Below are 20,644 nucleotides of genomic sequence, written 5' to 3' on the forward strand. Positions count from 1 at the left end.
GACTTTTATTCACATATAAATATTCATCAACTCACACATCAGTTGTGGTAAACGGAAGCTCATGTGCTTTTGTATGAGAATCCAAACAAAACAAGAGGACTATATATAGGCCTACACACAAAACAGACCATGATCAATTAACAAGACACACACCTGTGATCAAGCATTGAGGACCACAGAAACTAAACTTCAGATAATAAATGTGATTTTAAACAACAAAAAGACACAGACGTTCAGTATTCAGAAAAGGTAAGACAACCAAAACAACTTTGTGACTAGAAAGCTTTTAAGCACATACACTACACATACAAATGAACCTTTAAGGTTTAAAAATGTAATAGATATAAAGAAGGAAAACTAAAAAATTCACCACACAAGAACACACCACGCCACACACACTCTTGAGCAAATCCATTTTGTTTTATTAAGGTTTTTTTTTTTTCAATTCATAACAGTAAGAGTCAATTCTAACAATAATAAATGTGCATAAAACAAGTCTTTTAGAATGCAGCACAATATCTTACAGCAACTATAAGCAAAGGGCAGGTGTAAGATTCCATGGAGGGCGTTAAGCATCCAAGCAAGTGCTTTCAGCAGGCAGGACCACCTGTGGTTTCACCGTTAGGAACGGCCGACCAGCTTTTAGGCATTGTGTTTAGTGAAGGAAAGTGATGCTTTGGTTTAATAGCTCTTGTGCAGCAACCTCGAATGAGTAAAACGCTGACCTCAGCGGAGGATTTGACAGTTACATTCATTTTGTTTAGTTTTTTTCGTTGTTGTGTGGTTGGTGTCCTTTCCCTGCTGAAGGCACGTTACAAATAACAAAGCAACTCTTGTGTTGTTGTGTGTTAAGTGGACGTCTTTTGCTAGCATCTAGAGTCGGTTTGAAGGCCTTTTTTTAAATAATTGTACTGTTCTTACGGTTATACTCAGATGGATTACCGGTGAACGCGCCTCAATTCAGGCTCAGATATCGATCGAGATACTTGATTTACACTATGCTGTGGCGATGATAGTTACGGTACTGTGAGAAATTAACTTATCTACGTACTTATCTATTATGAGAGTTTTACTGTTAATTTTTATTCTTCATGCAGTTATTTATGTCCATCATATGACAAATACTGTGTTTTTGAAGGTGTATCTATTTGTAAAAAACTGAATTTCCCACAGTGGAAATCATGACGAGGCGGAGTATAGCCTACTGCCAATTCAGACTCTCGGTACGTGTCGGTGCAGGCAACGCGGAGCTTTATATTTTTTTTACTGAACGTGATGGCCGGAAATTATAATAAAAGAGCTGTGCCATATTTCTGCAAGCATCATTTGTTAGCTGGACTATTATACTAGTTCTTAAATTATCCTAAGAAAATTTCTCATAGTTATAGAATCTTTTATTATTCAAAATAAGATCTCAATATTATACATGTTCCTTTTCTTTTCTTTATATTGACTATGTACAGAAGTGCAAAAAGTCAACCTTCGTCCCTTAAGTTATGGCTCTCTCTCTCGTTTGCAGCTCGAGGCCGACCCCGTGACCTCCCTCCTTTGTTTTTCATCTTTAAATATTCAGAAATCTCTGATGCTGCTCGTTTTGGCCTGGCATTGAGGGATGTTTCTTTTTTTGTTTTTGAAATATTACAAGACGATTTTTCAATTCTGAAATGCATACAGTAGAAAATAACTTCTTTTACTCTATCACGTACAATTGATACGTCAACCAGCTAATTGTAGACGTGGTCTTGATTTGACACAAAATAAAGGGTTAAAATATCAACCTTACCAAAGCTACAAATAAACTCTTTCTTTGTCGTTTTTCACTCTCTTTTAAGACAAGATTAAACATTTTGTTCAACAAATTCAAAACCAAAATCCTTAGAGCTGAAATTTCAAAAATTCTACCATGAAAACTAACATGAAGAATTAAGAATACAACACTACTAGCTAAACATTATGAACTTAAAATGATGTAAAAGAAAGTGACAGTAAGAAAAACAATATTTCATTTCCTACATTCTAAAACAGTTCTATGACAATATTGTCAAATACAAAACAAAACAAAAAAAACAAATCTTTATAGTATGCCAACAATAACACAATATATTTCTAACAAAGGCTTTGAAACAGAGTGAACGTTAAGTGTAACATGATTAATAAACACGTAAAATAAGAGTGAAGAATAAAATCTCATCCGCTGTCATTTTTTCCTTTGTGATTGAGAGAATGTTTTTGTGGGTTCAAACACTGAAATATAAGGCTTTAGTGAGGAAACGGAGATGGCGTGCATCCTTTCAAGTCTGTGCACCTAAACCAGGCTGAAATCCAGACTCAAGAAAACGTGAATTTCCAGACAAATGAGCCGAGAATCTCGCGTTCATTAGTTTAATCTTGAGTCTGGTTGTGGCGCAAAAACCCTTGTTTCCTGGTTTACAAGCAGCCATGTACGTAAAATGAAGCTATACAAATTATTCACCTTCCGTAATCAGTATACCCAGTCAAAACACATTTAAATATAAAAAAAAAGAGAAAGAAAAAAAAAGACTTTGGCACAACTTAATATTAAAAACCTCTCATTATATTCTCCGTTCCTCTTTTCCGCTGTACAGCGGCAAAACGACGTTGTTTAGAAGTCATGAGCTATTCGAAAACAAATGGAAATCAACACAAATGAGAACTGAAGACAAACCCTGACCCAACACTAACCTCATCTTTCCGTGTACCTAGTCTCGAACCCACAATCTGTAACGAAATACTCAAGCAGTGCTTTTCCAGCATGAATTTTAGAGTCCTCACAAAGACTGGAACGCAAGCGCTCTTGACGACGACCTCCTAAAGACACGCGGTGACTCTCGATACCTTCTCCGTTCCATCGCGACATTCTCTCGATCAAGGCAATTTAAAGAAACAGGGCATTAGGAACAAGGCAACCCTGTTCTCATAGGAGTCAAAAAGGCTTCTTAGTTCTACAAGGCCTAATGGATGATCGACAAATAAAAATGGCACGTTTCATAGAAAACCCACACTTGTGAAATTATGTATAAAAACAAGCGCTGTAAAAAACATTAATCTCTGGTAAACATAATAACACTGTTGATATAACACTCTAGATCTGTGTCTGGTATTCAGCCGGTGGTTATGGTACATAAAGCTTGCAAGAATGTGCTTTTGAAAGGTCTCAGGTGATCAGTTTCTACCCAAAACATTCATCTGTCAATCCCGACTCTCGCTTACAATCTAGTTTGACTAGAAGCCAGAACTAAAGATACAGAAAACTACATACATTTAATTATTTCGCTGGAGGTTTTTGTGCCATATCGACTTTTGATTCGCTTTTCAATTCAAGGTGCACCTTTTAAAACTTTGTAAACTATCAGACAAATTTCGAGGAAAGATAATCAAGGTGTGAATCACAAAAAAATATCTCTTGGTCTACTAACATGCCAAAACGGTGTTAGGTCAGACATGAAAATAACTTTTCCTACTAATCCGGCTTGAGAGTAAAAATGCCTCAACGTCCTGTCTGACATAATGATGTAGTTTCACTCAAATTCTACATATCATGTGGAAGGACACTCAGTTTCACCCCAGTAAAACTCTACCATCATGTATGACCAAATTCTAATCTTCATAGTATATTCTATCCGCCGGTGATCTTGATGTTAAAATTTTGAATTCTGTTTGTTTGCCTTTTTGTCCAGGACAACAGCACATTCCTTTGATCTGAGAAAAAGTAGAAAATAATAGATTTAGAACATATGAGAATGAGTATTAAAGGACTTGTTTGACAACCATATATGACCATTCTGTCATTATTCACATTATAAAAAATTTTGAAGAAGTATTTTCCATACAATGACAGTTAAAGAGGCCATATTGTGCCTTTTTACAAAGTCTTGATTTTGTTTTTGGGGTGTACTAGAACAGGATTTCATGCTTGAGTGTTCAAAAAACACTTTACATTATTGCAGCACCTCTCTTCCCAGTCTACCAGTAATGCTCTGTTTAGTTCTTGTCTCTATGAAGCCCCTCCTTCCGAAAAGCGCAATGTGCTCTGATTGGTTGGCTGGATCAGTGTGTTATGATTGGTCAACCGTTTCAAGCATGTTAGAGAAGTGTCACACCCCTTACCATAACCACAAGTTTCAACACACTACTAACGCAACTCAACCAGTACTTTGTGTATGCCCTTGGGGGGATTATTTAAATGAGGAATAGTTTGACATATTCGTTCCCGGAAGAAAACTCAAGACTACAATAGAGGTGTTTCAGGGAGTTCAGAAACATGTGATTACTACGACCTGTAGTTGTACGGAAAATAACTTCTTCAGGATTTTTCTTTTATGTTCTATGGAAAAATGACATGAGGGTAAATGAGAGTAAATAATTACCAAAATAGGGGAGCTTTTGCTTTAAATCAAACATTTAAATTTACATTTTAATGGCAGGTAGCATTCCAGCAGTTTCTGGAAACAATGAAAAATAGAAGAGGAATATGTGACCACTCACTGTTGCAGGACTGGAACTACATCTGCGTCAGGTACTTGTGACTAGTCAGATGCTCTGCAGATATTATTGGAATCTGAAGATGAACAGAGAGAAATGCATGAAACGATTCAGTGTGACCTTTATTATTTAAAAAATAAATACAAATAAAATAAAAATCATTTCAAAGACTAAAATATTCTCCCTCACCCTCACTCCCTCCCCATGACAGTTAAGAAGAGAATAAGTCAAACACAACACAAATTAAGAAATGCCATTAAAGAAAACGATGAACCATTGCTTATTAGCATAAATCTTTCTCACGTGAGGCAGGGAGAAGTCAGTGATTTCCCATGCACATTCCATATTCCCAACTTGTTGACCTTTACTTTTATTTCAATAATTGAAGGTATTTGAAATAGTCTATAATAATGTTTCAAACTAAGAAGAACCTTTGCAAAATGGTCATATTTGTATATCATTTAGTACAGACTATTATGTCATGGTGGCCTGCATCGCTACTTTGTATTGATCATATGAGCAGGATATAAGCTAGTGGAAACTCTTTTCTGTATATTGATCAGCAAAACAACAAAATGAAGCAGGAAACAATGAACAAATTTGATCTAATTTATACAGCCGGCAAAGACACACCCGAAGCAAAACACTAAGAAAAACTACCTCATACATACCAATTGCATGTATTCGTTGGTAGTCAGCTTTGATAGAGAAGAGTCCTCAAAATAAAAAAGGACAAAACAAACAATATTAAAATGCTATTTATAACCATCAAATATAACATGAAATGGTACTGTAACGGTGCATTAATTGAAAATCAAATTCTTATTCGAGCTTCAATTACATTTAACACCATTTCCACAGCGCTCAGGCAAATTCAGACTAATTTTACTGTAGTTTGTGTGTAAACCTGCGTAAACAGAAGGTACTTCAAACAACTCAATTTACTTGGGCTCAAATGTTTTTTAGTACATTCTCTTGGTTTTCCCTCAGCCAGTGTCTGCAGTGAGAAAAGTACAGGTAAAATAAAAATTTTTCATTGTGAATCTGTTGTTTGAAGCACCATAAAAAGTTTACGCCTTATCAAAAACCTGTGTAGGCCAACAAGGGGGAGAGATCACTTTGAAAGGATCACTCAGACAGAAAGAGAAAGATAGAGAGTGTGTGTATATATGTGTGTGTGTGTGTGTGTGTGTGTGTGTGTGAGAGATTGAAAGAGAAAAAAGCCATAAAAGAGCAAACCTGATTGGCTGATGCAGATGCGAAGGGAACACTTGTGGCAGATGTGGTTGCTGCGGACACAGCGGCCGGGGAAGCGCCGTGCATCATGGGAACTTTTCAGAGGGAAAATGGTATAAGCACACATACAGGGAGTGTGGCCAACAGGTGCACAAACATGATGAGTGAGTGGACACAGAGGGGTATGGAAAGAAAAGTGAGCATTGAAGGTGATATCAGCAAACGGCAAACCAAAAGTGGTGGCAAGAGAGATTGTTCTAAAGAAGACATAAGGGCAGGTAAAGTGTCATATGAGCCAACACATCAAGAGCTACAAGAACAAGGAAACAAAGGCATGGCATCTCATAAACTTTGCATTTAGGTTTCAGCTTCCATCTACTATAGTACGTTAACATTTAACCCTTGTCATGTTTTCTGTTACTTGAACATCATGCTCAACACTGATTATCTGAGCTACAAACAAGTGCAGTGAAGAATACTATCAACTACAAAGTGTTCAATTAAATGTGAGGAGTTAAAAGGATAGTTCACCCAAAAATGAGTCTTCTGTGATTATTTATTCACTCCCAATTCATTCCAAATCAATATGCTGTTGTTGTTGGTTTTTTTTGGAATACCTAAAGAGAAACTTTGCCATCCAGTGGAATTATGGGTTGTTATTCTTTAAAGTGCCTGTATTATGCTATTATAAAGGTTCTTAATTTTATTTTGGAGGTCTCCTACAATAGGTTAAATGCATTCAAGGTAAAAAAATACAAATATAATTTTCTCATAATAAACATTGTACAAACTCCTCTCCTTTTCTTAACTCCGCACTGATTGGTCAGATGGCCCAGTCTGTTGTGATTGGTCTACCGTGTACAGTGTGTGTCTGAAGTGAAACACACTATTACTATATCTAAATTTCAACTCCGGAGGCTTCCTCAGCACTTGTATACACAAATAGTAACAGTGGTGTGAGTTTTCCTGTATTAATTCGAGCCCGAGTCCTCATCTGTTGGAAGTGCAAGTGGATTCGCAGCACAGAAAACAAAATATTCTCGACAGCCAATGAAGACCATGACCATAATAAGACCATAATATAGCATTATGCAAATGTATTACAAACCTAAGCCCTATTTGGACGGGATTAGTTTTACAAGGTAAGATGAAGTAATGTTATTATTTTACTAAAGGACGTCTGTAATATTAATGGCCAATTCACACAGGATAAGAAATCTCAGTAAAACTAGCAGAAGTAGGACGGGTAACTTGATTTACACACCACTGTCACCTCCCTGTCGTCATGTGCGTATTATGTTGCTTCCTGATATCACATGCGCAAACACATATAACCTATATATATATATATCCTATTTATAACAGTTAGGCCTGGTCAAACGATTTATCAATTAAATTAATTAAATTCTGATTGGATTATGTTGGTAATGGCACTTAGCTAAAGCTAAGTTTCGTGCCTCTGACAAGTGCTTTCGACCTTCTTTTTGATATTAATGGTATGTGGAAAACACTCGAGTTTTGCCACAGACTTGTCCCACCGTCTAGAACGCAACTGAATGCTTTTTCAAGCGCCTCCATACTTGAAAAACATACTTTGATAAATCCATACTTTGTTGTGCACTTTGATGTTTAAAACTTTGCAGACCTTTTCTATTCACAAACAGCTGTGTTACACACTGCATGAAAGGTCATATTCGAAAGAGCATAATAGGGGCACTTTAAAAATCACTCAAATTTCATTCTTCATTCCGCCCATTTGCACATGCATGGTAAGATTATTCAAAATTTCTCCCTTTGTCCTCCATGAGGGTGAATGAATAATGAAAGAAATTTCAGTTTTAGGTGAATTATTTATTATTAAAAAAGCCACCAAAACCCACAAAACAATACACAAATAGCTAGAATTGAAACTCACAGAATAAGAAAAAATATTTGTGTATATTAAAAGTCAACATGAAATCAAAATGCTATTTACTTTCTTAATATGCATGATTATGTTTCAGCCGCCCCCTCCAATTCTCTATTCTAATGTCTAAAAGCCACTTTTCACAATCACATGCAATTCCTGATGGATAAAATCAATTTCTGCCACTATATATCTTCTAGAATATTCCGTTTCACTTGGAAATATGTCATATTATGGAAGTAAAATGTGTTGCAAATGCCGTTTCATGTTGACTTTTACTTCAAATCACAGATATATAAATGCTTCATATGTGAAGCGCTAACAAAGATGCCCAGATATCAATGCCAGTTTGTCGGCCATGTGGATTTTGACGGCGTTACAAAAACTAAGAGGACGAAGTCTAGAAACCTACCCACGCTTGCTGCAGGGGTCATGCACAATATTGAGCCTGCCCATCATGCATTGCAACAGGAAGTGGATTGGAAAGGGAGAAGAATCACAACAGCCCATCACAAGGTTGGTTAGAGTGAAGAAATCATAATTAAAGGAAGACAATAATCATTACAGTGATATAGCATGATGTCCATAAGAGACCGATTAGTTGACAAAACCATGAACTCAGGAAGGGAGAATGTGTATTTGTGAGCTCACAGAAACATGTGTATTTGTGGCAGTCATCATAGCAGACATTAGTATGACTGAGGGGCATTCCAGGTTATTGGCAACTATATTTCGCAGTGAAAGCCATGAGCCCAACTACAAGTATGTACCAGAGTAGTAATGTGATACAATGATGAGGTGATGCAGAGAAACTGACAGACAGCCTCATTTCTTATTGCTGAGTTTACTGTGCGCATAATGCAAGGTTCCCACACCTTCTGACCAAATGGCTTTTCCTAACTTTTCCAGGAGTTTGAGATTACTGGATAAGGATTTTTAGAAATCATTTTTAAGGAGAGACTTGCACCAGGTGTAAACAGCACTGCATGCCAGCTGCATGCCCACATTTTTTATATTTATAAGTATAGTAATAATACAATATATTATAATAATATAAATATGATAATATATATATAGTATACTTATCATAAATATTGTATAACATGATAGTATGGTATAATTTATTGTAATAATACAAATATTATAATAAAGTATGAATATTTTGTATATATTTGTATATACACTATTGTATATATTGATGTTGTATTCATTATTTTTATTGTATTTTTGTTTTGTTTTATTGTATTTTCTGTTTTAAATAAAACATATAATGTATATAATACTTATATTATCATAATATATTATATTATTACTATACTTAAATATTACAAATATATATATATTTATACTATGTATATTATTATAATTTCTTTATTTAATGAAATTATACTATAATTATACTATATATATATATACTTTGTTATTTACTGTATATTATATTATTATAATAAATATTATATTACATTAAAATATTGTCAAACGTATATATGACATAAATATGACAATACAATTTATTATACATTTATATTATTAATGATCAAATATTGATTATATTTTACTGTAGTATGTTAGTATTTACACCAGAGTGCAAGAATTTTCCCTGATATTCACACATTTTTTATGGCTGTGGGAACCCTGTTTCTGTATAATTCATCCCATGTCTTTGTGCATCCCTCATGGTTTAGTAAGGTCAAAGGTGAGGTCAAGGGGTGGTCAGGGGTGACAGGAAGTCCTACCTGACGGAATAAAGGCTTGCTGCTGAAACTGCATGTTGGCCAAAGCCTGCTGGTACTGGAGCATGCCAGTACTGAACATGCCCGCGGCACCGTTGGCTTTCTCAAGCGCAGGCCGCTTTGGTAAAGGTGGCATGACACTGTGAGGAATTCCCTGCTCCGATAAGACCACAGGGAAGGGGGAGTGGAGGAAAAGGGGAACAGGTTGGGACGTGTAGAAGAGAGTAAAAACAGGAAAGGAACAAGAAAAAGACAGAATTATCATCAGAGGGCAAACACATCACAGGGCTTGATTCTGACAAACAAGCAAGCAAGCGGCAGCTAAAACATTTCTACGGCACAAGCAAAAGCCAAAGAGCCATTTTCTCTCGCTATTACTTAAATTAGCACTGAGCATCTGTGATATACATTATTAGTTTTACATCAGGAGAATATTAATTCATTAACACTACAACATCCATACGGCTAACTCAATGCAAATGAAGCAAGCGTAGCACTACTCAAATGTTTTGCAGACAAAAGTGACGAAAAAAAAACTCATTAAAAGAAACAGAAAATAAAGAAGAAAAAAAAAGAAAAGAAAAATAAACTGCACTGCTCACTCCATGATAAGTGTGAGAAAGAGACTAGATCTTTTCTGTTGCTTTGGTGGTGGAGCTTTAGTATTCTTCTGATGCTACCCCTCCCAAAGACACATGCAATATACAGAGAAACTAAACATGCACCCTATCAAGACACTGAGCTTAAATGCTGTATAGACATATAGAAGCCATGTGACTAGAGTTTAGAACATCTGGCCCTGTCCTCACGCCCTGGAATAACACACATGTGTGATGATCTGATTGCGGCAGACTTGCATATCTTGTTTCTGGTTAAAGCCGAGCATATGCTCGCCGCAGTCAGTTGATCACACGACATGGTAACATACAACACAACAGAGGCATTAAATAAACACATAACAAAAAGGACTATGCTTGCAAATTATCTTTCCTTTTTCTGGTTAAGACACTACAATAAAGCAACATGCCAAGCAAAAAGGTGAAAGGTCATAGTACCAGGTCAAAGGTGGCTTCGAGGGGTCGCTTCAGTGATTTGACAGCCGACTGAGTCTTAATTAGCAGGCAGCGAGCACATGATGGCAATGGGCCAATGGGGTTCAAGCGCATTAACATAAACAGCAAGCAGAGGTGCATCATGGGGGCAGCAGTGCATTTTGGGTAGGTGAGAAAAAAAACAAATAAAAACAAATCATTGGAATGCAGTATACAGGGGGATATCAGGACTAAGGCATGCAGAAATACAGTCCATTCTGTTTTAGGAAACTCTGTACTGAGATTAAGATTAACAAGTACATCAATTATCGTAACATTTACAGGGTTTCATTGACAATAAACAGTTGTGCAATACGTCAACAGTGGATAACATTGAGCTGGATTGCAAACATACATTTAATGTGCAGAAATGATTACATAAAAATAATTATGACACTGCTCTCTGCTCGACAGGATGTTGAAATTACGTATTTATGCAGTTTAAATGGGAATGGCAATGACTTGAGGTATAAGAAACATTCCTAAAATGCTCATAAATCCTTATTTAAAGACTCCTGATTTTTTTTAAATGCATACTTTACAGAGTGTCAATGTTAACCCGAGATCAAATATATAGCATCTGAGAAAGTGTTGATTGTATATACAGTATGATGAATGGGATACAGTAAGTGTGCTGTACAGTAGAGAGCGTGCTCACCATGGCAGCGGCGGCCGTGGCCTGATTGACCTGGTGTTGGGCTGCTTTGATCTTGGCCTGCAGATGTGCAGGAGGGTGGAAGTATTTGCACTTGTCTCTGGAGCAGCGGCCCTTTATGTAATCCATACACACCGTCACCGTGTTGTCACTGGGGTCGATCATTGTGCTGTCGGAAGGGTGGGCAAACCTGCAGTCCGTCTCCCCACGAGAGCAGTTGCCACGCTGGTATTCACGACACACCTGAGAATACACGCAAACATGATGTATTCACCGTTTGCATATTGAGAGATCTCATATTTTGTGTGCTAAAATGTGCACTAAAGTTTCATTAATGAAGAAACCCTGTAATCTTAAATTTCATGTAATTATGTTCAACATTGAATGCTACTATTGAAACAAAATAGTATGCATACAGTGTGTGCATAATATGTGAACTTTCTGCATGCGTGGAATACTTGGATGGTGAAGTACATTGTACAGATCCCACAATGAAATGCAATTTTTTTTATATCCCTTCCTTTTCTTATTATTTGCCAAAAGTTAAGACATTTTCTATAAAAGTGTATTAAATTGCAATATTGCTAAAATGTGTAGTATACAACCAGAGTACACTGCAAGGAATGCTTATGTCATTTAATATGATATAATAAATTATATGAATAATAATATTAAAAACATTTAACCCACATTTTATACCAACCTGAACCTACCTTGTTGATTTATAGGCAAACAACGTTTTTATGAATACATTATAATACACAATATAATTAATTTTAATTTATTATACATTGAAAAAAAAACATTCAATATTAATAATATATAAAAAATATACAACATTCCATTTCCATAGTTATGATGGAAGTAATATCAGCCTTAATTTGAACTGCAATCCTCTTTTTATTTGATTTGACTTTTTATTTGATTACTTGATTAATTGCATTAAAATGAAAAATAAACCCTTATTTATTCCCAATAAATGTGGCAGTGTAGCATACTACAGCTTAAAGGCAGGGTAGGTGATTTGCTCCAGAATTTTTTTTTATTATGCTGGTTGAAAGTCTCTTCACATCCTGATAGCAATCACTAAGTTAAGTGGTCTAAATGTATTTATATGCACTGAGCACCGCAACAGAAACAGTCACTGAGCACCACAACCGAAACAGCAGCACCAACTTTCCTCCTGAACCAAAACAACCAGCTTATGCTACGTTCACTTTCGCAACTATAATACGTTTCAATGGCAACACTATCAGCGCCGAAATGAATCTGCAGGAGTCGGGTGGGACAGGTCAGCGCTCTCTAATTTTATGTTCATTATCATTGTAATGTTATGTGCTTTGAGACAAGAGGTAGTTTAGTGGCGTCTCTCCTGATGCTTTGCTCCCTGCTGTGTGCGCTCATGTGTTTTGAAGGAGGCGAGGCTTTGGAGACGCTCTGAAGAGCGGATTTGATCTTATGCTTTCAAAGCTAGCTCACTATTTCTAGCCTCTCTGAAAATTGCCTACCCTACCTTTAAAACATTTACCAGTGCATACTACATTCTGTTACTGTTGCACATATGTTTTTTTCTAAAAACAAATCAGTAGGCAGCATATAGTACTGTGTAGTACACTATATACTGTGTAGTATTTAGTGTGCAGAATGTATTTATTTGATTAAGAACATAGCCGATATTATAACACTGTCTCAGATGGGGAAATGTGTTTTTTCATCCAGTGGTCAGCAGGGGGCAGCAGATCCTTTATTTCTTAAAAACTACCCATTGTGGCTGTAACGTCTTAAAGAAAGAAAAAAAAGATGACTAACTTGTAATAATAGTCTTAGCAGTTTATGCAACCGGTCACTGGTGTATGTGTGAAAGAAAAATATATAGATTTGCTTTTTCAGTATGACAGTGTGTCCTGATGTCATCGCTCTCTGATGACCTCATACCTCCAGGCGGTCTGTTCTGAGGAGTTTCTGGGCAGCCACGGCTGAAGCAGCGGCGGCTGCAGCGTTGGCAGCGGACGGCATGGATGCCACTGCAGGGTTGCCCGCCATCAGCACCTGTGTGTTGGGCATGATCTCTGCCGACATCAGCCCAGGTGACACTGGGCCCAGGTACGGATTGAACGCAGCCGCGGCAGCCGCTGCAGCAGCTGCACTGGCATTGGTTGCAAGGCTTGGCGCGACTGAAAACATAGGCTGAAACAGACAATAAATAACAATAAATAAAACTTTATGTGACTTGTGTAAATAATACAATCAAGAGTAAAAAAATAATGATTAGTTGACTATTATCCATGCTTACAAAAAAGGACTCTGGCAGTAAAGGGTTTATGGTATCATATTTTTTTTACCATATTCATATTATCATCATGACATTGTCCAAAAAAGCATATTTTTTCTTTTTTGTTAATCATTTATGACATAAGTACATTTTAATATAATACATCTGATATAATATAACATAAATGATTATAATTTATTACATTAATAAATTATAATACATTATATTCATAATAATAATAATATCAAAAAAAACATATTACCCATATATTATACTACAGTATTGTCAGGAATGGTTGTTGTAGTAACACGCACGACGAAAGGAGTAGAGAACAAAAACAGTCTTTTATAAAGCCTGTTTTTCAGGCAAACTCGGGTAGATGGGAACAGGGAAAAAAGAACCAAAACAAACTATACATGTGACAAATATAATAGAAGTCATTATAATTTATTATATTAATATAATAAATTATAAGGAATATTTAAAAAAACACATATTTCACGTGATAAATGAACAATATAATTCATTGCAATTTATTATATCAATGCATTATATAATTTTTTTTTTTTAAAACACACATATTACCCATATTTTATACCAACCCACCTTATTGTATTTGATAAATGTAATAAATGAATACAACATAATATAAAGAATTATATATAAAATATTAAATATCTTGGCAAGTTACGTATGTAATGGACCTTTGTTAAGGCTGTTCACACCAAGGACGATAACTATAATGATAATGATAAAGATATAGTAAAAAAACTTTTTTCTAAATATAAAAGAATAGCAGAGTCTACACCACAACTTTAACAATAATAGTACAGAGAAATTATGTCTTTCTAATCACTTTCAAAATTCCATCCTTTAAAATCCTTTCCAGCTTTAAAGAGCTCGAGCATTTAAAGTGGCAGATGACAAAACCACAGCTTGCACTTAGAATAAACAGAATGATATTGTCTGCTCATGTGGACGCTAATATAGTTATCATTATAGTTATTGCTCTTGGTGTGAATGGGCCTTTATACTCCAAAAGCCAAAGGTCTCTACTTTTTGGGGCCACATATATATATATATATATATATATATATATATATATATATATATATATATATATATATATATATAATACAAATCATGTTTATGCTTATTTACAAAAAATGCTTATGTGTGGGTAATCACTCTTGCTTTTTAAGCGGGTAGGTTAAAAGAATGGAGCCTCACCATTGGCTGAAGCTGACTTCCAGGCATGATGGCATTGGCTAGCTGCATCTGCTGGGCGAGCATTGCCATGTTCTTCTGCTGGATCAGATTGTTACGGCCGTTTATCTCCAGCTGAGTCTTCAGGTGAGGAGGAGGGTGCAGGTACTTACAGTTCTCTCTGGAACAACGACCCTGAGACAGAGGAAGAACGTAAGAAGAAGAAAAGAACATCAAAATATTAAACCTCGTGTTTTATTGAGTCTGATTTGAATGTTTTTAAGTTATATTTGTACCTGTAAATAAAATAAAATAAAATAATAATAATAATAATTTAAAAATTAAAAACCAAAATTAAATTAAAAACCAGAATTAAAATACAAACATAACAAATGACAGTGCACAAATAAATATTCTGTCATCATTTTATCACCTTAATTTTTCCCAAATCCACATTATAATATAATTTGTTTATTATTATTATTATTAGGCAGAATGACATGATGAACAGAAAATGAGAAAATGATGACAGAATATACATTTTGTGCGTGAACTAACTTTTCAACATCTTATTTTCCCCTATCTTCCTCAAATATGTTCTTCTGACCCACTAAGTAGATATTATTGAAGCTTTATCCGTCTTTACAGCAAAGTGGACAAATGTAAAAAGTCATTTTAAAAGTATCCAGTAACACATACTGCAGAAACGTACAGTAACACAGCTCAAAATAAGCACCTAGCAAGGGCATAAATAAATATTTTATATTAATATATTATTAATAAAACCATATTTTATACGCATATATATATATATATATATATATATATATATATTTATATATCATGCTTATACTTAGTTACAAAATATGCTTATATATACAAACTGCCTGTAAGTAATTAAGGGTTTATATCAATTGGGCAAATTTGCATCTGAAAATTCATTGCATTGACACTTGACAGTAAATGGCATGCAACTGGCATCTCCTGTTCTGGTTCACTCTGTTAGGGTTAGTAGATAAAAGGAACACCCTGTTCCCATTCCAGCTGACAGTATTGAGTGCTTGGGAAAGCCCTGTGCTCTAATGCATCTGAATGTAACTTCGCAGCAGCTTTCAGCCCATGTGGAATCAGCCCTGACATAATGTCACTCAATTGATCAGCGGAGTATTGATTAACTGGCCACATCAGTGCGAGAGAAATTCATCTGATGAGTTTATGGATCTACAGTAACCCTGTGTGACCCGAGAGGATGAGTGTCTGTCTCTGGGCTGCGTTGGTGAGAGCATGTCCAGTGCAGACGGTAATTAACCTTCTCTTTTCTGACGCTGTCATCATGTCTGTCTGCTGTGACCAAAATAAAGCCTTTTTGCCATTTTCTGTGGTTAAATGTTCAATTATCTCAGCAACCAGCACTTTGACAAGAGTGTTATGCAGTTGTGTACTATGCAGACCAGTGGATGGATCCTATCTGGATGACCACACAGGGCTAAAACCTTTCTGGAAATGGAATTTACTTCTCCTCAAAAGTCACAATAAAACTAAAATATGCATTACCATTCAAAAGTTTGGGGTCGATAAGATTTGATCATGTTTTTGAAAGTTTCTTATGCTCATCAAGCCTGCATTTATTTGATTCAAAATACATTAAACAGTGATGAAATAATATAATATATCTAAGTGCCATCTGAAATTTTCTTCTAGAATGATCATTTTTTATTAAGCTTGTATATTTAAGTTAAGTAATTTCACTTAAATGACAATTAATAGGTAATTTGCAATGCCATATAAGTGAAATTACTTAACTTAAATATACAAGCTTGATAAAAATTATCATTCTAGAAGAAAATTTCAGATGGCACTTAGAGGCTTTTGCATCTGAACTCTTCATATATATATATATATATATATATAAAATTGGCATCTTTCATTTAACCCTTCACATTCCAACACAAACTAAATAGGCAGATTTGAAGGGTTAATTTCCTCAAAAAGATTTTGATGTTTATTGTCAAATGATGAATTCCTAAAATAACATTATAACTGATGACTTTTTATTTTAAAAACATTTTTACACTATAATTTAAAAGCCAGCAGAACTGAGCTCCAACCCTAATTATAAACACACCTGAACCTGCTAATCAAGACCTTCAGACTCAGTAAGTAGAAACTTCCAGGAGTGTTGGAACAGAACAGACGTTTGCCCGTCAGGAGCAGGATTGGACAGCCCTGAGCTAGATCATGTCCATAGTATGCGGGAGACATGTTAGACAAACATTGTGGACGAGAGGTCAGGTCAGTTAATTCGAGGGAAAAATAGCAGGGAGTCAGATGTCGCCCACAGTATCACACACACAAACACCCCCCTAAATGTTAAGCCCTCTCTGGGTTTGTCTTCCTCCACTATCATACGTTGACAGGCATGATCGATTCATCCTGGTCACTGATGACGTCACGAGCGAAGATCTCCACAGGCTGCAAATACTATAAATGAGGGTTTTCCCAACACAAATAAACTAGGACCTTTTCTATAACAAGTCTTGATTTGATAATCACATTTACACAACAACACGACACAGTAGCAGTTTGGTAACGTATACACTCCAAAACAACGTTAGAGGATTAACAATAGCCTATTGGAAATAATTCAGATTGAATTCACTTTCTAGAACCGGTCAGCAACACACTAGAATTAGAGGCTAAAGCAGATAGCGGAACATTCTAGAACTGTGAAGTAAGTTTGATCTCCGATCTATGCAGTATGTAATAAATAAATAAAACACACACGTCCTCGGCTGTGAGCTGGCCAATCAAAGAGTGTCTGGCTGGTATTCTGTGAGCTGAAGTTTCTACCATCTGTTTAAGACATTAGAAAAGCTGGCTTCTGTGAAACGACACTGAGCTATGAGAGGATGAACACTCAAATATATCTTTCTCAAAACTCTCTGACTTTATTTACTACTGCATTTCTGCATATTTGATTTATGCAGCTCAAATGAAAGTGACAAAGTATCTCATATTCAAAAATTAATTGACCTTTGCTTAACCCGACTACACATTTTACTGACCAACCCTACATTAGCAGCTGTTTCTGTCTGATCATTTAAAATAGAATTTTATAGAACATATAAAAAAAGGCAAAGCAGTGATAAGCCATAGTTTTTAATCAAATGTACTGCATTTTACACTTTTTAAAGGAAAATTGCAGATTCAAATGCTTCACAATGTCACTTCATTTCAGCCTATTGATTTTTATTTTTTTTACTTTAATAATTCAAAAAAATATTGTTGGTTATTATATTAAAGCCACACCGCGGAACTTTTGCGGGCGCTAGGGGCGCTAGACCTGTAACTTTCACGTCTAGCGCCCCTAGAGGCCACAAGCGCCGCAGCACTGTCGCAAAAGTCTGCTCCATGAGTATATCAGAGCCTATGGTCACGTGATGGCCGTAAAGCGATACGTTCTCCAGGTCACATGACCTGGCCAACGACGGTCCGTCTTCTCCAAACTTACATAGGCGGTATTTCAAGAGGGCAGCCCCGCTCGGAGCATTAATAGTGTCAAACGCTGTATATTGGCCTGAGGAATCATTTAAAATAACTTGTATGCGTCAACTCTTTAGGTCACAAAGTCCACGGTGTGGCTTTAATTATTACAATTCAATATAATAATTATACAATATTTTATTATATTATTTTACTCAATGAGTAATGTTTTTATTCAATTATTTATTAAATTATTCCAATTTATTTGCCATAAATTCAGACAATGATCCACTAACCAACTTCTCCAGCCTGTTTAAAATGTAATAAATATATTATTTTTTTTCATGTAAAATAGTAAAAATATCCCTGCATGCATGGACATTATTATTCCCAGACATGGAGGCACCGACACGTAATATTTGTCAGCACAATCAAAAATGGGAGGAAAGTCAGATTCAACTATAAATGTCAGCAATGAAATGGTTATTGGATCACAATGTGTGTGTGTTTGTGTGTGTGTGTGTGTTTAAACGGGTTTGTGCATGTAGAAGGGTGTGCGAGTGGGGTGAGAACATTCTGTGAAAGGTGTGACACAGCCCTACTGAGCATGTACGAGAAATGTACTGTACTCTCACTGACCTGCCGAAAGGACGAGAGCAAAAATGAGACAGCATGGTGGAAAGGAAAGAATAAGGTTGAAGAATAAAAAAAAAAAGAAGTGTTTATGGGAGGTGGGTGAAATGGGGCGAGCCGTGCGAGTCGAGTTGCATTGGCCACAGCTAACCCCATCACTCACCCTACCTGAACCCTTCTGCAGAACAGCAGCATAGGGGCTCAGGTCACATGACTGGCACATGCAAGGACATGCTGCGCATTCATTGATTTTCTGACATATTGCTGTTTTAAAAAGGATTCATATAACTGAAAAGTCATTCAGTGGGAGAAAATGAGTTCTGGAGTGAGATCTGGAGTTCTGGAGTTATTAACCAAACCTTAAGTCAACCAAGAATTGTAGATTTTTTTCTCCATAATAACTCTTTTGTAGTTGCAAACACTGAATCAATCATTTCTGTTCCTTTTTTTCTGTTCAAAATACTTTATGAATGATGAAAAGTGGATTAAATGTGCCCATGTTAAAAATAAAACACAAGTGGACACCAAAAGTATTTGGAAACTAAATATGAATATGAATATTTAATGCAATATAATGCAAATATATTTATAAAGAACGAAGATAATGAATATACTGACACAATATACTTTTAACAAAGATTTAATTTTTTAAATATTGTTAAATTATTCTGGCCTTGTTTGCATATTTGCAAATTAAAAATATATTAAAAAATAAATAAAATAAAAAATCCACTATAAAAATAGGTAACACTTCATAATAAGGTTTGATTTGTTAACATTATTTAACTATATCAGTTAACATGAACTAACGATAAACAATCCTTCTACAGAATTTATTCATCTTTATTCGACCAGGGACCTATGCAAGGATTCTGTTCGTGGACTTTAGTTCTGCCTTCAACACCATCGTCCCATCACTGCTCCAGACCAAACTGACCCAGCTCTCTGTCCCTAGCTCCATCTGTCAATGGATCACCAGCTTTCTGACAGACAGACAACAGCTAGTCAGAATGGGCAAAATCACGTCCGACAGCCGCACCATCAGCACCGGTGCTCCACAGGGATGTGTTCTCTCACCACTGCTCTTCTCCCTGTACACAAATGACTGCACCTCTAAAGACACCTCTGTCAAGCTCCTGAAGTTTGCGGACGACACTACTGTTATCGGACTCATCCGGAACGGTGACGAGTCTGCGTACAGACAGGAGGTGGAGCAGCTGGCTCTTTGGTGCAGTTATAACAACCTGGAGCTGAACACGCTCAAAACAGTGGAGATGATCGTGGACTTCAGGAGAAACCCCCCTGCACTCCCTTCACTCACCATCATGGACAGCACTGTGACTGCAGTAGAGTCATTCAGGTTCCTGGGCACCACCATCTCTCAGGATCTGAAGTGGGACACTCACATAGACTCTATTGTGAAGAAAGCCCAACAGAGACTGTACTTCCTGCGTCAGCTGAGGAAATTCAACCTGCCACAGGAGCTGCTCGTACAGTTCTACTCAGCTGTCATCCAGTCCATCCTCTGCACTTCCATCACCGTCTGGTTCGGCTCTGCTACCAAAACCGACCTCCGTAGACTACAGCGGATAGTTCGGACTGCTGAGCGAATCACTGGCACTACCCTTCCCACACTCAAAGTACTGCACTCATCCAGAGTGAGTAAAAGGGCTCGCAAAATCACTCTGGACCCGTCACACCCAGCACACTTTCTGTTTGAACTGTTACCCTCTGGTCGACGCTACAGAGCACCGAGCACAAAAACAACCAGACACAGGAAAAGTTTCTTTCCCCAGGCCATCTACCTCATGAACACTTAAATGTTCCGCTACTGTGGAACAAACATGTGCAATACTTCCCTCAGACATTTCATTATAGCACCTTATAACTTTATATATATTTATAATTTATAATCTTTTTATTTTT

The 20,644-nt window shown here is 36.3% G+C and overlaps 1 protein-coding gene across 9 annotated transcripts in view; it reads right to left on the reverse strand.

The window, feature by feature from the left end:
* Positions 1 to 401: 401 nt before the first annotated feature.
* The window catches only part of mbnl1 (muscleblind-like splicing regulator 1), a 58,367-nt gene continuing 38,124 nt past the window's right edge, over positions 402 to 20,644 (reverse strand). For 5 of the 9 annotated variants that reach the window (XM_082173618.1, XM_082173615.1, XM_082173614.1 and 2 more), the window contains exons 3-12: positions 14,627 to 14,797; positions 13,060 to 13,311; positions 11,128 to 11,367; positions 10,434 to 10,487; positions 9,382 to 9,532; positions 8,058 to 8,093; positions 5,743 to 5,834; positions 5,175 to 5,219; positions 4,507 to 4,579; positions 402 to 3,720 (exon numbers count right to left, since the gene is read on the reverse strand). In XM_082173618.1, the coding sequence (XP_082029744.1) occupies positions 4,523 to 4,579; positions 5,175 to 5,219; positions 5,743 to 5,834; positions 8,058 to 8,093; positions 9,382 to 9,532; positions 10,434 to 10,487; positions 11,128 to 11,367; positions 13,060 to 13,311; positions 14,627 to 14,797 (1,098 nt within the window). In that variant the 3' untranslated portion in view covers positions 402 to 3,720; positions 4,507 to 4,522. The remainder of the gene's footprint in view (positions 3,721 to 4,506; positions 4,580 to 5,174; positions 5,220 to 5,742; positions 5,835 to 8,057; positions 8,094 to 9,381; positions 9,533 to 10,433; positions 10,488 to 11,127; positions 11,368 to 13,059; positions 13,312 to 14,626; positions 14,798 to 20,644) is intronic. The other 4 variants (XM_082173619.1, XM_082173620.1, XM_082173622.1 and 1 more) reach the window with 4 other exon arrangements.

This window comes from Leuciscus leuciscus, assembly GCF_965113295.1.
Source record: "Leuciscus leuciscus genome assembly, chromosome: 6".
Taxonomy (NCBI): domain Eukaryota; kingdom Metazoa; phylum Chordata; class Actinopteri; order Cypriniformes; family Leuciscidae; genus Leuciscus; species Leuciscus leuciscus.